The sequence below is a fragment of the Coffea eugenioides genome, chromosome 3 (assembly GCF_003713205.1).
Source record: "Coffea eugenioides isolate CCC68of chromosome 3, Ceug_1.0, whole genome shotgun sequence".
NCBI classification, from domain to species: Eukaryota; Viridiplantae; Streptophyta; class Magnoliopsida; order Gentianales; family Rubiaceae; genus Coffea; species Coffea eugenioides.
The window spans coordinates 5,976,235-5,994,448 of NC_040037.1; the positions used below are offsets into that span (position 1 = coordinate 5,976,235).

The 18,214-nt window shown below is 38.3% G+C and overlaps 2 protein-coding genes across 4 annotated transcripts; one reads left to right on the top strand and one right to left on the bottom strand.

Annotated features, from left to right (window-relative positions):
• Positions 1-6,321: 6,321 nt before the first annotated feature.
• On the top strand, positions 6,322-11,440 carry LOC113766995. 3 transcript variants are annotated; one of them, XM_027311163.1, is made up of 3 exons: positions 6,322-6,538; positions 6,693-6,869; positions 9,849-11,440. In XM_027311163.1, exon 3 carries the CDS (start codon positions 9,875-9,877, stop codon positions 11,105-11,107), a length of 1,233 nt encoding a protein of 410 aa, XP_027166964.1. In that variant the 5' UTR covers positions 6,322-6,538; positions 6,693-6,869; positions 9,849-9,874; the 3' UTR covers positions 11,108-11,440. The 3 variants fall into 3 exon arrangements, with proteins under 3 accessions (XP_027166964.1, XP_027166965.1, XP_027166966.1); XM_027311164.1 differs by having other exon boundaries at positions 6,799-6,869; XM_027311165.1 differs by lacking the exon at positions 6,693-6,869.
• A 1,090-nt stretch (positions 11,441-12,530) lies between these two features.
• LOC113766929 (probable disease resistance RPP8-like protein 2) lies at positions 12,531-17,666 on the bottom strand. The gene is made up of 4 exons (XM_027311087.1): positions 15,962-17,666; positions 13,628-15,482; positions 13,447-13,502; positions 12,531-12,891 (listed from the first exon to the last, which is right to left on the bottom strand). The coding sequence occupies exons 1-3, from the start codon at positions 17,127-17,129 to the stop codon at positions 13,448-13,450; spliced, it is 3,078 nt and encodes a 1,025-aa protein (XP_027166888.1). The 5' UTR covers positions 17,130-17,666; the 3' UTR covers positions 12,531-12,891; position 13,447.
• Between the last annotated feature and the right edge of the window lie 548 nt (positions 17,667-18,214).

An 18,214-nucleotide genomic window follows, 5' to 3' on the forward strand; every position in this document is an offset into this window, starting at 1 on the left:
CAGAAGGCCAAGCCTGTCAATTTAATCCTTACTTGTGGAAACCGTGTTTGATGTCTGACTCATGTGAATTATAAGGAATTCCTGTTCATCGAAAAGCTTTTTAGTGTACTCATAACATGTCGCCATTCACAAGACAACTTCGACTCTAAAGATGCAATTCAGTGAAAAACATAGAACAATCGAATCCATAATGAATCTGTTGATTCATATGTTCCATGTCCAATATGATACAGAAACCAAATTTTTACTTCTAAGATTTTCTATAGGTGTTGGCTTTTCATACACAAGTACAAGTAGCAATTGTCATAACCTTGGAGAGATTTTACAGGTGACATATTTGTTTTTCTTCCCACATTTTTCTGTAAAACTTCAGGCTAAGATGTGGTCAATCTCTGCTATTCTGGCAGTAAAACAAAATTTTTAACTTTTTTGTGAGGTCCTAGCAAATTTTTTCCACCACAAAAGTTTAAATGACAATTACGTTACTGTTATTTTCGATTGATATGCTTGTTCGAAATGCCCTCAAATCTTTGTAAGGGGTTGTTTTTATCAATTCTTTTTCTTTTGGCGGGGGAGGGGAGAGGAAGCGGGGAGGTGGCGGAGATCTTTCTCTGGTGGATTTAGGATACCTAACTTGAACAGAGGTGATCTTCATGCATTTTCTGACTTCTGAAGTGTGTACGTCTTTCAAATATAAAGACGCAAGCAAATGAAGACACCCCCTGTTAAGAAGTTTCTGTTTTGCACTTGCATTCTAGTATTATGTTCTTTATGGTCTGGTGGACTAATTTTGCTTTTTTGCTCCATCATTATCAACATAAGTATATAAAGCGTGAATGAGATTCAGACCAAAACTTTCATTGTCGAAGAATGTGTGTGTTTTATCTCTCTTTTTTTTTTTTTCTTTTATATCTTTGTTTTTTATTTTTTGGCCCTTTTTTGTCGCTCTGCGAGGGAGGGATACAATCATACTAGGGCGGCCCTTTTTTCATCCTGTTACTGACAAAAAACTCAACTTCAACAACTGCCATTAACTCCTAGTTTGAGTACTGAGAAAGAGAAGTAAATATAGCACTAAATGATTTCAGCTTAGATCAGATTTTCTTAAGCTAGCTTTAGTATTTTCAGACTTTTTATGTTCATTTCAATTGTTAGATCCTAGGCTAATTCTTGTAGGATTTCCCAAATTCATGTTGTTTCTTATGTTGGCTTTACACTGATTATTCAATCGGCCTAGTTGATATAATATGCCACATCAGTCCTTTTGTGTTCCTATTTTAGAAGTTTATTTCGCTGAAGATTTTTCTTATTTTGCATTTGGTGCAAGTTATGGACTTAGACTCGCGTTGATGAACGGCTCAAGCTTCACAGTCCTTTCTAAGGTCAAATTCAAGAGCTCAGGTCTTGACTTACCTTCGTTATCGGTTCCTTGAACAATGAGCTTGTTAAAAGTCCTTGATTTGCTTCAGAGCAGGATGAACAGCAGTCCTTGACAGGTCAGGTAATTGGCAGAGTTTATAAACAACTTCAACAAAGAGATTATGGCACGCTCTTTAAATCAACAAGTCGATATCTGCATAATATTGGCTTAGGTTCGTGGATTGGCCAAGCATCAAGTTTGATAGGCTGATCTCTTAGGATTTCCAGATTCCACGTTCAAGTTGTTTGTTTCTTTTGTGCACGTTGATTGCTTAATCAGCCCTGTGAATGCGGGCGTGCCACATGATTTCTTCTGTCTTGTGTTTTTGCAAATTGTTCCTCGTGCTTTGACGTTCGACTTTGATGAATTGGCTCAAATTTCACAGTTGTTTCTAAGGTGGAGTTGGATAGTTCGGGTTTGACTTATTCCTCGGAACATTATTGACTTTTAAAAGTCCTTGATTCAGTTTGAAACTAGTTCGGGTTTTGGACGTAGTCCCTGAACGGTACTGATTTCAAGTCCTTGATTCAGTTGAAGACAGGATGGCACAAATGTGCTACTATATGTGGCGGTCTTAATTAGCTTTCTTCGACGGAGTCTGTACTCACATCTGAGTTCCCCTCTCCCATTCTCTTAGATTAGGTTAGATTAAATTATAAGAATCTTATCTTTTTCGACAAAAAAAAAAAGTATGCTATGCTAGTCAGTTGGGATTGGCACCTGTCCCAAAATATTTGTCGCACCTTGAGACTTGCACTTATTTTCACACGTGCTAAGAATTCAAATGATTTAAATTTCGGCAATACCTTCTTCAGTATTGAAGGTAGGGGTGTTCACGAATCGAACCGATCGCGAGCGGCTCGAATACGAACTCGAGCTAATTAAGTCGATCTCGAGTTCGAGCTCGAACTCAAAAACATTAAGTTCCCTGACAGGTGCCGAACCTGTACAATAATAAATTCCTACTCGAGAAAAATACAGATTTTGTATATAGCGGTGAGTAGGGTCGAATCCACAGGGACTGGGGATAATTCGTTTCTTCTAGAGTCCAAAGTATGGGGGGTTTTGGATTAAATGCTAACTAAATAAATTAACTGCAGAAAATAATTGATTAAGAGGAATAATTAAGGGAAAACTCTAGCCAAGGGTACACTTCAGAAATGGTTCATGCACTGATCATTGATGCAGAAATAATTCCAACATTTAGTAATAGATTAGTTATAGTTGTCATGCACGCGATAAACAACCAACCCTTCCTTAATTTCTTGATAGCTAAGGTACGACCGTTAGCTATTTCTCTAACCCAAAAATAACCCTAGGTACGACCGTAGGATTTAATTTCTCGATTGCATTAATAATTAGAAAGGCCCAATCCTAACCAACAAACACGCTACGAGGGTTTGTTTAAACTAGATCATATGCTCCCCTGACATAAACCCAATTACGCCAGTTGCTACTGAGGTAGAGATAACGAACAATTACGGATTCAATTACCCCTATTTAGCAAAAATAGCCTATATGAATAATTAATTATTGCGCACTAATCAATCATACACAAGGCCATAGCAATTAAAATCAAGGAACATATAAATACCAATAAATGAAGAAAATAATTAAAACAGATTCGATCTCACAGTAATTGTTGAACCAAGTCTTCAGTTGTCCCCTTGACTAGAATTAAGAGGTTAGTCCTCCATTAATGGAGAACAACCATGCGAAAGAGCTAAGAGAAGAAAAACTAAAACTATGCTAAAAGCCTAAACTAAAACTATTGATTGATAAGAGTTCTCTGTACGTTTGTCTCCTTTTTAAAGCCAACAATGACTAAAGCTTCTTATCCCTGTGGTCCCCTGCTGAAATTGAGAATCAAACCAAAAGTGGGGATCTACCGAATTCCTTGCTTTTAGTTTCCTATTGCCCGTAGGACTCCAATCTCCTAATCAGCAAAGGAAATGCAATCTCTTTGTAGCACCATGTGGGCCCGGTTGTTTGAAATCCCAATTATCTCCAAAAAGTCCCTCATTTTTGTAGTTTCCTGTTTCACTTCCTGAAATTGAGTCCAATACCAAATATAAGTAAATATTAATAATTAAAACAATATTTGGCAAGGATAAAGGGGAAAATTAACAATAAAATAACCAACAATTAACACCCTATCACTCCCGCTCAATTATATATATATTTTTTATTTTTTATTTTAATAGTAAAATTACATATATATATCCCTAATATTTTATTATTTATTAAAAAAATTATTATTTTATTCATTTTTAAAAATAAATAATTATTTTTTATTTTTAAAAATAAAATAATAATAATTTTTTTTATTTTTTAAGCTCGAGCTTGATATTTTGAGTTCGAGCTCGAGTTCGAGCTTCACAAAATTAACTCGAACTCGGCTCGATTAGCCAAAACTAGATCGAGCTCGGCTCGTTTGCATCCCTAATTGAAGGGTTTTAAATTTCAGCACTTATTTGTGTGCATTAAAAGTGTTGAACGGCCAAAAAGATATTGGAACCAAAGCTTTTAAGAACGTCTCCTAGCTGTTTCGGGGAAAGTATCCTGCACGACCATTGTTTGCACCTGATGTGGGACTCATGCAGTTGCATCAAGGGCAATTCTTGTAGTATTACAGGGCCTATCATGACATCCGTGGAGTAAAAAATTTCATCATAATTACAAATAAAGTGATTTTTTGTTTTTTTGAGTTCTCTATTGGATATGTCAAAGTCAACACAGGTTTCATTTAGAGCTCAAAGTCCCTAATGAAAGATTCTGTTTGGTTGCAATGTTTCAAATATGTTGTGGAAAATCTTTCCAACGTTCTCTTCAAAATTATGCCTGAGATATATGCTTATACTCCAAGTGATGTCGTTATTTTCAGAATATAACTCCTACTTTTTTTTCTTATTTTTAACCACAAAATAAGAAAGAATACAACAAATCGGCTCATACGTACAGAAAATGTATCGAGACACTTATTGGCTAAAAAGTGCAAGCATGTCTTGGAGAGACGGATAGCATGCTAAAGAGACAAAAGACAAAAAATAGTTGGATAAAATACAATAAACCTTGTGGGTTCGTAAAAAAACATCCAAGCAACCTATGATTTCGAAATATCCATGTAACTCACTTATACTTTTAAACTGATATGAAATTTCACCTATAATCTTTATGTAACCTGCAAGTGGTGTATTTTTATTATTATTTAATGTTCTTCTTTTCTTTTCATTTTTTTATTCTTAGTGCTCAAATTCTTTTGACCTAACTATTATGGATGTTTTTACAAATTTTAAAATTTTTTACTTAACTATCATGAGCGTTTTTATAAATTTTAAAATTTTTAAAACACTTTTAAAATTTGTAAAAGTTGTCCATCCATCCTTTCTTCCTTTTTCCTTCCCCACCCTTCACCTGCCACTGCCCCTCCTATTCGTTCCTCCTCCTCCTTCCTCTTTTTGACCAGATCTCTAAAATGAGATTTCAGTAGGTTTCTGAAATGAGGAGGTTTTGGAGGAGAGGGTTTAAGGAGGTAGTATTAAGGCAGGAAAGAGGGATGGACTAAAGTTGGAGTTCTTGAAAAAAGTTACTTTTCATCTCTTCTAACGGCATAAATAGACGGAGTGACCAAAATGGTACAGATTTTCTAGTTCAGTGACATTTTTGGCTAATAAAAAAGTTTAGTGATCAAAACAAGCACTTCGCAATAATTTAGTGACATTTCGCACAATTTACTCGTGATTCTTGTAATGACCTTAAAGTAAAAATTTAGGAAAAACATGCAAAAAGCACTAATTGAACTATATAACTAAATGGTAATATAACACTTCACACCAATTCTCTTAGTACCCCAAATACACTTTTGTCTCAAGAAAAAGGCAAATTGAAAGTGGACTAAAGCGGGACAAGAGTATGCAAAGATTGCAATAGGTCAATGGATGAAAAGGAAAGGAAGTGGTGGCGTAGTTTAGATGGTTATAGAGTTTGGCTGAATGCTACTTTGGGTAGCTATAACTATTTTAGGGGTTTGGAGAGTTGGAGATTATTTAGAGGTCTACAAAGCAAAGGACTTAGTTTGTGGTTAAAAAAGATATTAGGGCTATATTAGAGAATTCATATGATTTTTTTTTTAAATTGATGTCGTTAAACTCTTTGTTATTATTACAAGTGCACAATGATGGAACTGAGATTTTAGTTTTGGGGGAGGAAGAGTGATACTAAATGTAAAACGACAGTTCAATAGACTATAATTAAGTATAAGAAATTTTTAAGAATAAAGACAAAGTATAAAGAAAAGCATGAAGATTAGACTTTATACCATTCTAGTTACTATTAATGTGAGATTTTCAAAATGGTAATGGAAACTTCTTCAATTTGTTTCATAATTGATTTTTTTTGGCTCTTTCATTTCCTATAAAACACATAAAGTATTACTTTAGTAGCTATTTTAAAATTATAGTAATTAAAAAAACTAAGAGTTAATTTGTCATAAAAAATTTGGTTAAAAGAAAAGTTAATGTTTTCATAATTATTATTCAAAAGTAGTATCAATCGCATGGTAAAGTGTACACTAATGATATGCTTTTGTGAGGAAACTAATTTTTACTTTTGTATAGAACACTTATTAAACAAAATAACGAAAAGAACTACTAATAATTATATTTAGAGAGGCCAAAGTAATACAATTTTATTTGGTGACTAAAATTATAGGGGAGAATTTTAATATTTGAAAAACTTTTGGGGGGCAGCCCTCATCCCCTTCCCCCGCTCCCTGTCGTACACCCCGTTGTCCATCCCTCCAGGTACCAGTTGTCACCCTTTTTTCCTTAAACAAAAAAAGAGAAAAGCTACATTTGTTGCCTAAGGTTAAAGAGCTGTCAAACAGGGGAGATCAGTTTAATATTGAGAGATGCTAGGGAGGATTCCAAATTATTCCAAGATAAATGATAAGCTTAGAGAAGTCAAAAAGAAAGAATTTGATCGAAACATCCTCGTTATTTACTCATCATTTCCTCCTACTACCGGTGGCCACCGGGATAGAAGATAAGCGTCGCAAATCACAGTACCCACCACCACAACTCCCCTTCTTTCCACCGTGGCGACGGTCCCGCTGTTCCAGTAAGTCAAATTTTCCTTCTTAGTTTATATGAGTTGGTGATTATTTTCCCCGTAATCAATGTTTTTAAACTCGGAGTAACTTGCTGCGAAGTCGTTTGGAGCTCAATTTGGAGTATTATTGCACTATCTGAACTTTTTTGCTGTCATCTTTCAGTTTATGCCGGAATGAATTTGTTCCGGCGATAACATCTACTGTATGTAGCTATGAGGATAGGATGACGTTTAATTTCTTTTCCAAATGCACGTGCCTTTTGCCACAGCAATTCGCTTCTTTTGTCTGCTACTCAGGAAGATCGGCTGATTACTAATCTTGGACATTAGAATCCATCAGGTGATTACGTTTCTGCTTGCTCCAGTATTAGTTGTCCCTTTGCTGCTTGACTTTTGATTGGTCCTTTTCTCATTTAAGAGCAATTAATGGAATGGAATTATACTCTGAGAGAGTTACCCACTCTTGATTTCTTGGTCCTACTGTCTTTGGCGGTAAAATGGCTTATGGGTTCTCATAATCTACTTTCTTTTAGATCGGGTCACACCGGTAGCTAGATTCATCTTTTGATTGGATTCAACATTCAAAGACTCCCCCCTCCCCCTTCTCCAATCCTTGAAGTCAAGGTCCCCTCATTTCGAAGTGTTCCCTTTCACTTTGTCATAATGATTCATAACTGGGAAATGAGTTCTCCTCAATTCCTTACTTCGTTATTTTCTTGTTCCTTGAATATATATACATATATATATATATATTTTGAGTAATGGTTCCACAAATAAATTTAAGCATATTTTATATTGAAAGCATACTTGCTTATTAAAAAAAAGAAAAAAAAGACGAAGAAAGTATACTCGCTTTGTTCGATTTCGAGATGATTTGAAAAAGTAATTGGACGATGTATTGTTGTGATATTGTCTGAGTAGTTTCTTTTTCCCCAAATGAATATGTTGGCATGTTTTGAATTGATTATTGTATTTAATTGATTTTGGTATTAATGATAATTTATTTTAAGTATCTAGCCAATTTTGTGAGCCAATTCATTTACAAAGAAAGAAATTTGGAGTGTGAAGACAATAAAAAAAGCAAATGAATACAATTTCCTTTTCTTTTGAAAAAAGAAAAGAGTACTTTGAATTCATAGGATGGGTTATCCAAGGATAAGGGGCTGGGAACAATATATGGCCAACATTTGGCTAACAATGTAAAATTTGAAAATATAAGGCTAAGCAATGCCAAGTAACTGTAACATAACCAACATGTACAGATAAGTGTGAATAGTGACTGCATCCTTGTTAAAGAGTTGCATACATTAGTTTAATAATGACCTACAACCCATTCTAAACACATTACTTCGTCCAGAAAAGGGTGCACGGAGATCGTTTTTGCCTTTCTTTCCTTACTCGATTTATCTAAACCACCTTAACTGTTGAGTGTTGACCAATTAAGCCAAAAATCTGGAAGCAGTTTGAGTGTAGCTCAGAAATTTCTTGAGCCTATCTAGATGAGCTCTCTTAGTAGATCTGGCTAATGGACCAGTCCCTAGTCAAGTTTGGTTGAACTGACTTGATACAAACTCTTTTATGTTTGGCTTGGATAATAATTAGGGGTGACAATTTTTGACCTAACACGATACAAGACGAACATGATAAAAAGAGTCTTACTAAACCATAGCACGAAAAATTTTGCATCACAATATATCGCCATGAACATGACACGCAAATGAAATGTGTCGTAATAGGTAAGCTGGTGGGTTGACACGATTGAACCATTAAAAATTACGGGTTCACATGGTTTTAACCTGAATGAAAATTATATTGGCCTTTTCATTTCTTGAATTTTCTCCAGAATATATATCGAAATTTTTTTAAAAAAATACTACTTGGTTTCCTCCTAAATGTACAGCATTAAATTGGTAGTTTCTTCCTAAATTTATGGTTTAGGAATTAGAATTACGAAATTAAACTCATAAATCCACACATACAACCTCTATGATCTTTTGACTTTTCGCATCTGATCAAACTTTTCTATGTAAATTTTAAACTCTTCTACAAGTTTACCATTGCTTTAGACTAATTTTTTTGAACATATTCTAGTTTGTACTGCTTTCCTTTCACATGGTTTTGCCCATTCTTATTTTTCTTTTTCTCCAAAGTTTCTTGTTTTTCGTTTCTTTAGTAAAACTTTTTCCTGTTGTCAATGAGAAAATGATGCATTCAAGACTTAATATAAGCAATGCTGATTCAGATTGAGAGAACATGACATTTTCCTAAACAGACTCATGTTTTACTATTTTGGGATGTTTCATCTATAATTTTACAACCACAACACAAAAGTCAAGTATGTGATATATTGGTTTTGACGCGTTTAACATGAACCCAGTCATGACAAGGCGAGACACATTAATAGCCTATTAATAATCAAGTTAAGAACAAAAACAATTTTAGTCTCATTGGAACGCCAAATCACATTTAAACATTCATAATATTTAGGTCTCTTAGGGGGCATCCGATAATACTTGCTATTATTTTGGTCTGACTAGGTATAGATATGGCATGGGACACTGCATTCGGCGATATTTGTATACAGATATAACTTCGGGCTTATATTGATTTGTTGGTCGGGACAAGCGTCCGAGGCTGTAAAGAGGTGCCGGTATGCATGGGTCTGTCTAGGTACCTCTTACGGAGCAATGGAGGATGCCTGTGTTATATGGGCCTGGATTTACTTACAATATTTTGCGTGCCTGTGTGACTGCAGTGATAGAATGTGAATGTGCGCTTCATGGGGTATGCATACATGCTGCAAGTTTCTTTTCTTTTCTTTTTTCTTTTTTTTTTTCAAGTTACTTTGTTGGCTTTTACTTTCCAAATTTGAACCAAATTCAAGAAGAGCGCATTATTAAGCTTTGGTTATTTGGTTGAGTCTGGATTGCTAAACAGAATATGTTCACTCTGAGTTACTCAACATATTTGCCCATCTTGTAAAGTTCACATTAGAATTTTTTCATGACTGAGTTTTCCTTTTCAGTGGAGAGGAAGGTACATAATTGCCACATTAGATATGTTCTTTTGTGTCTTCGCTTTATTTGAATCTTGTACCTTTGATTACCTCATCATCTCCAATATCGTCTCAACAGTTGCAGTACCAAATGTCCTTCAATGTACACAGTCAGACAACAATTACACTCTATTTACTGTGATATACAATCAATTAATTTTTTGTTATACCTTGAATGCAAAACAACTAGCTCATACGGTTAAACCTGATATATACCTGTATACGGCGGACAAGACGTTTATGCTTGTTTGAATATGGTACCAGGTGGAAGCTGAGTCTTTTTGATCCTAATGCAAAATACATTTGACCCAACATATAACACTCTGCGACAGATACGCATCTACTGGGCAGAATATCATAGTGGCAAATTTGGACAGCTTTGGGTATTTGGCCCCAATTATCGGACAAAAGAGCTGGACTTCAGACGGGATGCAAAGAAGCTAGCTTTGGATTTCCTACTGGAGAAGTCAGAATGCACTCTGCCAGATCTCTTGAGTACATTAGAAGACATTGAAGAAAAAGCAAGGGCTACTTATGCTGAGGAAGCTTTGCAGAATATGGACCAAGTTGATTTTCAAGAATTGATGGCAGTGGATGGTTGTTTTTTTCTCCTGATTGCGTTCTTTATTCTTGGAGTGGGGTCACCTGGCGTCGAACTTAAGTTTTCAGATGATCATCCTATCTTTGGGATAGGATGTGTGAAAGAAAACATGGACATGTGGCTTAGTTCCATGTTCTTTGTCGGGAATCAGATGCCGTTTATAGTGCTCGAGCAGTTGATGAAACTGAGGTTCTTCCAGGAACTAAAAACAAAAAATGAATGGAAGCAACCACTGGAATTGGCAAAAAGAGCCATATATGAGTTACTCGTGACAGAGCTGGATCAAAAACCAGTTGATCTGATACATTGTCTGCAGAGACTTGTGCCTGGAACAAAAAGTGGTTCAGGTGTAGTTATCCCTATAATGGGCAATAATTTTTGTGATGAAACTGAGGTTATACCTTCTGCCAAGGAATTGTGTGAACGAGGCATTGCATTTCGAGCACTAGAGAAAGATCTGGGAAGTAGAGGAATTCATTTCAAGCTTGGTTTCTTCAGTGCTGTTCTTAACTTGCCTATTTTCAAGGTTGACAGGTACACAGAGCTGGTGGTGGAATCTGTTCGCAAGTATGAAATTGTTCAAGGAGCCCAAGGGATTGAACCTGAATCAAGCTCCTTCCTTAAGCTTTTAAGTGAGTTGATTCGCTCACCACAAGATGTTGAAGTACTTTCCTCCCAAGGAGTCATTCAAGGAAGAGCAGAGGGCTTGCCGATATTTCTGAGCAATTTTGATGGCACGGTATCGTGTGAACATCTTTGCAATGTGAGGAGAGAAATCAAAGAATATCCCCTGCGGCTGTGGTGGAAACACAAAAAGCTCATTGGCTTCATTAGCATGACTTCTGCAATTCTTTTGCTTATACTTGCATTCTTGCAAACAGACTATTCTGTTCTTGGCTACAACAAACAGGGACATTCGTAATCACTGATCTTATTTCGGCACAAATGAGATCCGACTTTGAGCTCTCTTTGTTCAATCTGAAATATTACTAGATTTATATTTGATGTACCCTCAAAAGGAAAAAAACACTATAATTGATGCTTCTGCAATGGGATCTGCTGGAGGCATTATATAGCGAATTAGGAAATGTGGTTAAGTGCAGGACTGCTGATAAAAGTTGGATTCCAGTTTTAGCTTTACAATGGATGAACCATTCCAATACAGATATATCTAGAAGTCCTTACCCTCGTGCTGAAAATATATTAGTGTATGGATACAAAAAAAGGGGGCCTTTAAGAGCCAACCCAGTTTCAAGCTCTGAGATGCATATTACTGCAGTTGATTTTATTCATGTTCTTTATATATATATATAGTGTATGTGGGAGATCTCGAATCCGGAACCTCTTACTTACATTTCTTTTCCATGTACCACCTAATTCATCCCTCCTCCATCCTTCATCTATTTTGCATGATCATGTTCAACGTTTTTATATGCTTAATTTCATTGTCTCAAATTAGGCATAATATCTGTATTTACTATTTTTCATTGTGAGTGATTCACTGGTGATGAGTTCTATCACATTTGACTTGCAGTGATATAATTAAAAACTTAATTAAAAATATTCCTTTAAAATATAAGCAACATCTTTCTATACATAAAGTCTGAACGGGGTTTGGCATAAAAACAAAAAATTGTCATTATGTATTATACCAAATATATCCTTCCAATATTCACCATCATCTATCCACGTCTTATCTACTAAAATTCCCACTCCTATACTACTATCACTCAACCACTGGGCCAATGGCTCAGTGGCCACCAGGGAGGGACTTAAGTCCCTCCTTGGGCTGTTGGTGAGAGTTCAAATCTCACCAGCAGCGAAAAAAATCTAAGGGTTGTGCCATAGCACTCTCTTAGTCTAGTTGGGTCTGTATACCCACTAGCCCCTATCACAGCCTCCTTAGGCTCCCCCTCCCCCTAGATTAGGATAGAGTAGGTTATACAAATGTATCGTTGCTGACAAAAAAAAAAAAAAAGACTACTATCACTCAACTCTTCTCATGTTAGTTTCTCAACAACCACCACTTTCCCATCCCACTATTAAATCTGTGAATTAAGGGTGCAATTTCACCACTCCTTAATTTTTATTTTTATTTTTTAATGATACAGCAGAAAGCCACAGTAGAGGTTTTCATTTGTGACATTCTTCGCTAATGATAGAAGTTGTCATGGCAGTTACCAACTTTGGCATTCCACCAATTAAGATAACATTCTGCTTCTACGCTCTATCCTTTGGAGCGACCGAAGTTTTGAGAATTCAAGAAAAAGTTACGATGAGACAAGCCGTTTATCCTCTGTGATTATGACATTTTCTATAATTAAATACGTTTTCTCAAAATGACATTGTAATAAATTAAAGGTATAATTTTACCACTCCTTCATTCTTTCCATCAAGGTCCAAATGGTTTTCTACATTTTAAATAATCCCAAAATTGGAATTTATACATATCTGGCAGTGAACCATTAAAGAACACAACAAATATTACAAGTATAGTTGTTAATGTACCATATTCATGCTCTACTGCCTTCACCTCAAAACAATCAACGCGGACCGAGCCAAACTATGGCAACTACTGGTAATTAATTCATAGTATAGAAAAATATGAAGTACACGAGTCATCAAAATCCTCCAGATCTGCAGCTTCCAGACAGCACAAAAGCCACACAAAGGAACAGCTAGAAAGATATTCCGGGAGGCCATTACCTTCAATAACAAAAGGAAGGAATTTAACAAGCAAAGAAGATTTTCCAGAATTCATTCTTCTAGAGAAGTAGTCCAATGCAGAAAAACCATTTGGATTCTATTAACTAGACTTATATTACATAATGTTCATACAGAAAGTGAGAAACTGAACTAACAGCATGGTTGTATCAGTCAGATTACAAATCACCGCAACTGGTACCAGTTTTATTTAAACCAACTAGTAAGTGCGAGCACCAGGTGCCTGCGCTAAATACATATGTTTTCTGAAACTGCTGAGTGCTTTAGAAACCTCATTTACGTATCTATAGAGTTATGAGAAATGTTGTTTGTTCTGTGCAATACTTTTAAGCTTTATTCTTAATAAGCTTCTAATAGAGGAATGTCTTCAGTTTTTTGAGAAGGCCCATTAACACGGAAAAGGGCATGAAATCCAAAGAAAATGCCGTAAGTTGCTATTTCTCAGAAGCTGATCTGCTGATACGAGTAAACAATCAATTATCAACAGCCGGTTTTAATGGCAGTAGCATGCTTGACTTTTGCCAAATATTTTGTTACCTCAGTGAAGCCCATGTCTGCATGCTAGGGGAACAATCTTTTGTTTTTGAGAAGGCCTACAATAAAACCCCAAGTTACATGATAGCACAAAGAAAAATATGCAGCAACATAATCAAGTCATAAGAGCAAAAATCCATTGCTCTGCTGCTAATTCATTTGAAGGGTGTGGTAAATCAATTACCAGCAGATTCTAATGACGGGTACATGCTGGAATTTATGAAAATCTTCCCGACTCTCATAAAGCCGGTCCATGAACTCTGTAGGCATCTGTGAAACAGTCAATTCCCGGAGACTCGTGAGGAAATTAAGTCCTTCAGGCAGATTCTCTAGGCGCTCGCATTCTTCCAGCGCTAAAGTAGAAAGCTTGGGCATGCCCCCTCTTTTAACCGTCAAATTCTCTAAGTTTTGCAAGTTCGAGATGGATAAATATTTGAGTTGCGGCATACCCATGCCTGAACAGGTCATGTGCTTCCCCAGAAAGGCGTTGTTGTGTAATGCAAGGACCCACAAATTAGGAAGCTTTTCCAATTTTTCCATCGGATCATCATCAAACAAAGACCCAATCAAAGAAATTTCAGTGAGGCTATGAGAAATTCTCAGAGGCAACTTGCCTATATGACCTTCTATTTGCAAAAGGTGAAGATTGGCACACTGCAATAACTTGTGAGTAACAAAATGGTTATCGGAGTCATGTGTTTTGACAATGAGTGAAGAAAAGCGTAAGCAGTTTAAGCTTTTTTCCATGCAGTTAATTACCACCTCCAGGTCCTCAAAATTCGCATCCATGGTAGCAACAAGCTTCCGAAGCTTTGTTAATTTAAGCAGATCTTTAACTCTACACTGCCTCGAATCAAAGTTAACAAGTGTTTCCAGCTTTGTCAACCCATCCAATTGCAATTTGCCACCCTCGACGACCTGATAGCTACAAGGCAAAAAAAGATGCCTCAATCTGCTCAGTCTCTGCAGCTCACTGGGTATGAGCATCCTAATCCAAGTGCCTTCCCCTAAGTCGAGAGTTTCCAAGTTCAACAAGCTTCCAATAGTTGGAGGCAAACGCGTGATATTACAGCCTCTAATGCTCAAGTATCTCAAACGGAATAGCTTTTCTATGCCAGTGGGCATCCTCGTGACATCAAAGTTAAAACCACTGAAAAATAAAACTCGAAGCCGTTTAAAGTTGGTAAGATCTGATAATACTTGAGGTAAATCTCTCATACTCAAGAACTGACGAGGAAATAACTCCAGTGTAGCTGAGGGAAACCTCAATACTTTGTAGTTAAAACCAGAGAAAAATAAACCCCTAAGCCTCGAGAGGTCCTTCACTTCTGATAACATGTGCGTATGAGACGTGGACTGTTTTGAGACAGACTGAAGCTGTTTAATGGTATTCCAATTGTGGGGAACCATACACCCGTCTTCAAAAGACAACGTAAGCCTATGTATTCTGGTACTTAAAATGGGGGAAGAAGAAGCTAGACTGGTGTCATTTGTGTGTCTGAAGCTTATGGAGTCACAGAAGTTCTGCTCCTCGGCCTTCAGTAAGCAGAAGTCTCGCAACAGGTCATGAACACGGCAGGTTCTCAAACTCCTAAATGTTGATAATTCTCTTTTCTGCACCAACACCAGATTTCTGGCGACCAGTTCCTTCAGATACTGCTCTGCTATGTCCTCCATTGACTGTTGGCTTGACCCATGGGTTGACGATATAAAGCCTTCAGCCAGCCACAATCGGCATAAACTCCCTACATCCATCTCAAAATCCTCAGGGAACACGGCTGTGTAGAGAAAGCATGGCTTCAAATACTCTGGTAAAAAGTGGTATGACAAAGCCAAAGTCCTGTTTACTTTTGCACAGACTTGAGAACCTTGATGGATGGTTTGGTAGGAGACAATACTGCGGTGAACTGCCTTCCACTGGTGCCGTGTAGGATTTGACGCCAACAGCCCCGCCATCACCCTGATGGCAAGTGGCAAGCCTTGGCAGCGTTCTACTATATCCTTCGCAATGTCCAGCAGTTCCGCATCAACCTTAGGATCTGAGCAATTAAATAGAAGCAAGTGGTAGAAAGATAAGCGTCTGAGCATGATCAAGCCCCTCGAGCTGCCAATAATAGATACGAAAAAGATGAAAGGAAAAAAGTAGCAGATACTCCCGCTAGTAATGATGCAATGCAGACGCAAAAGACTTAATAATGCATGATAAGACTAGAAAAGCGGAGAAAGAGAAAGGATACATGAATGGCACCCCATGGAGAAGTACGAATTGGCAAGGAAAGGAACTAGGAAAATTGATTATTGCTCAATTTTTGGGAGAGAAGGAAGGAGGTGGAGAGGAGGTGGACGTTTTGATGTGCCCCTACTCGGAGGAAAGAGGAGGATTCGAGTGATTGAACGCCGGAGACATAAGTTTCAGTTCCTTTGGTTTGCAATTTGTGAACTTCAAAGTAAAATTAAAAATATACAAATAAATATCCCAATGGGAAGAGGGAGGAAGAGGGGGGAATGATGCCTTTACCAGAAGAAGAGTGACCTCTGATAGCCGTCTTGCGGAGAAGCTCCCAGCCTTCGTCTGGGTTAAGAAACCTCATCCGATGAACGAATCCTTTATCGTCGGCTGATGAAGAAGCAATCTTGTCCGCAACTCCGTCGTCCCGTGTGGTGAGCAGTACTCTGCTGGCGGTTGGTTCTCGCGACGGAAGCGCAATGCGGAGGCACTCCCAAGCATCGGCAGACCAGACATCATCCAAAACAATCAAGAATCTCTTGGACTGCAGGAACTCGTAAAGCTTCTGAGCCAAGTCCAAATCTGAAAATGGGGCCATGTCATCCCTGGCTCGGCAGACATGTTGCAGCAGCAAATCTTCCAAAATTCTTCTGGTGCGGAAGTCTTTCCCCACCGTAGCCCAGGCAACGCAATCAAAATGGCGGCGGACGGAGGAGTCCCCATATACCTTTTGGGCGAGAGTTGTCTTGCCGATTCCACCCATTCCGTATATCCCAATAATTTTGAGGGCGTCATCAGTAGCCAGCAATCTAGAAATCACCTCCCTCCGCTCGTCTTCCCTGCCAACAACGACGAAATCGTCTTCTTGGTCCTCCGAACGAATGCCGTCAACATCGAAGTGGTCGTCTAATTCAACAGGAGGGGAGGGTGATTTCCAAGCATGATCCGCCTTGCAAACATTATCATCAACTAAATCATCTCCTTCCCGTTGACCGAGGAGGGCAGGAACAGCTTTGGCCATTCCGTCTCGATAACAAGCGGCGGCTCTCGCTAATAATCGACCGTTGAAGAGGCGGATCCGTTGAGTCAGATCAACTAACTCCTCCTCCTTGGTCATTCTGGGCATTACCCACTCCAACCACAACTTCTTAAACAGCCACCATTTCTCCAAGCCACCTAATTCCGCTGTCTCTCCAAACTTGAGCCCATCATAGATCAGCTTGTCAACCAGATCCTCCGCTTCGCACACCAATTCTTCCACGTCTCTATCCCAGTTGCACAGCGACGGCCACTGCTGCTCCGGCGACCTCCTCAGCGACCGACCCATCTGCTCCAGCTCTGACCCCAGGCCCTCCAATCCTTCGCCGCTTACCACACCGGACAGCAACTCAGATTCCCTCATCATCAAGTCTACCACTCGATACACACTTTCCGCCATCCACGCATGCGCTCCAGCCATCCACAGGTACGATCTCCTTGATCCAGCAATCTGCTGCTGCCTTCTGCTTGGGCTATCTCTACCTTGCCCTTAATAAAGCAGCACAAATCTTTTCAACTTTCTTCTGGCAAAAGCCGCAAAACGAGAAATGGAACCTTCAAGCATGAATACATACAGCGGTGTACTGCAAGAAGGAAAATGCAAGTTACCGTATGGGACCCACCTAATTTGCATAGGACCCACCTAACTATACGTCATCGATGATGTCACCTGCGGTATGTCATTTGGAAGCCACAGCGTAATTTGTCCAAATGACATATTTACGCTTAAGAGACAATGGGCATATAATCAATTTACGTGTAGGACTCACGGCCGGCGACATTTGATTTGGCTCAGGCCTCTATGCTTCCCTGTCCCAGTATCCCGTCCGGCGAGAAGGGGCACGAAGAAAAAGCAGTTGGAGCTTAAATGCGGCGCCGTTGATTTGGGCGGAATAGCTTTGTAGAGATGTTCGAATACTTTTTACAAGCTTTCTGCACTTTTTGAACACTCAATCTCGATGTCAACAGCAAAGTAGTAAAAATAATCGATTTAACCTGGTTTTTCTTCCCTCTCTCCCACTTCTATCTTGTTCCATCAATGTAGACGCCACCCTGCGAACTTCGGCCTCTGTTACTGTTGTTGATACTCGGACAGTGGCCTGAGCATCAAGTTTGTTTTTCCAGTTTTCGCAGAGACAGATAGATAAGAGATAATGGGTGCATGGTTTTTTGATTTTTGAAGCAATCTTTAGTTTTACAGTGAAGATGGATTCACTTACAATAACATGAATTAAAGCCGCGAGCCAGATATCGTAAGAAGACTAGAAGAGCTGCGAGTCAGAACTCAGAAGAAGCGCCTTTTGGGCTGTTGGTGATAGCATGATAGTAAAATCCTCCTCACTACCATCTCTTGTTCGGAGTGGAAGAAGTCGAGGACGGGACGGGAGATATTTAACACGTTGAGGGATGACTCAGCAGGGTTGTAAAAGCATGTGTGGGTCCCATGCCAAGTCGTCGTAATTAACTCTTGAGGACAAATTTGGTATTTAATTAAACCTGCGGCGA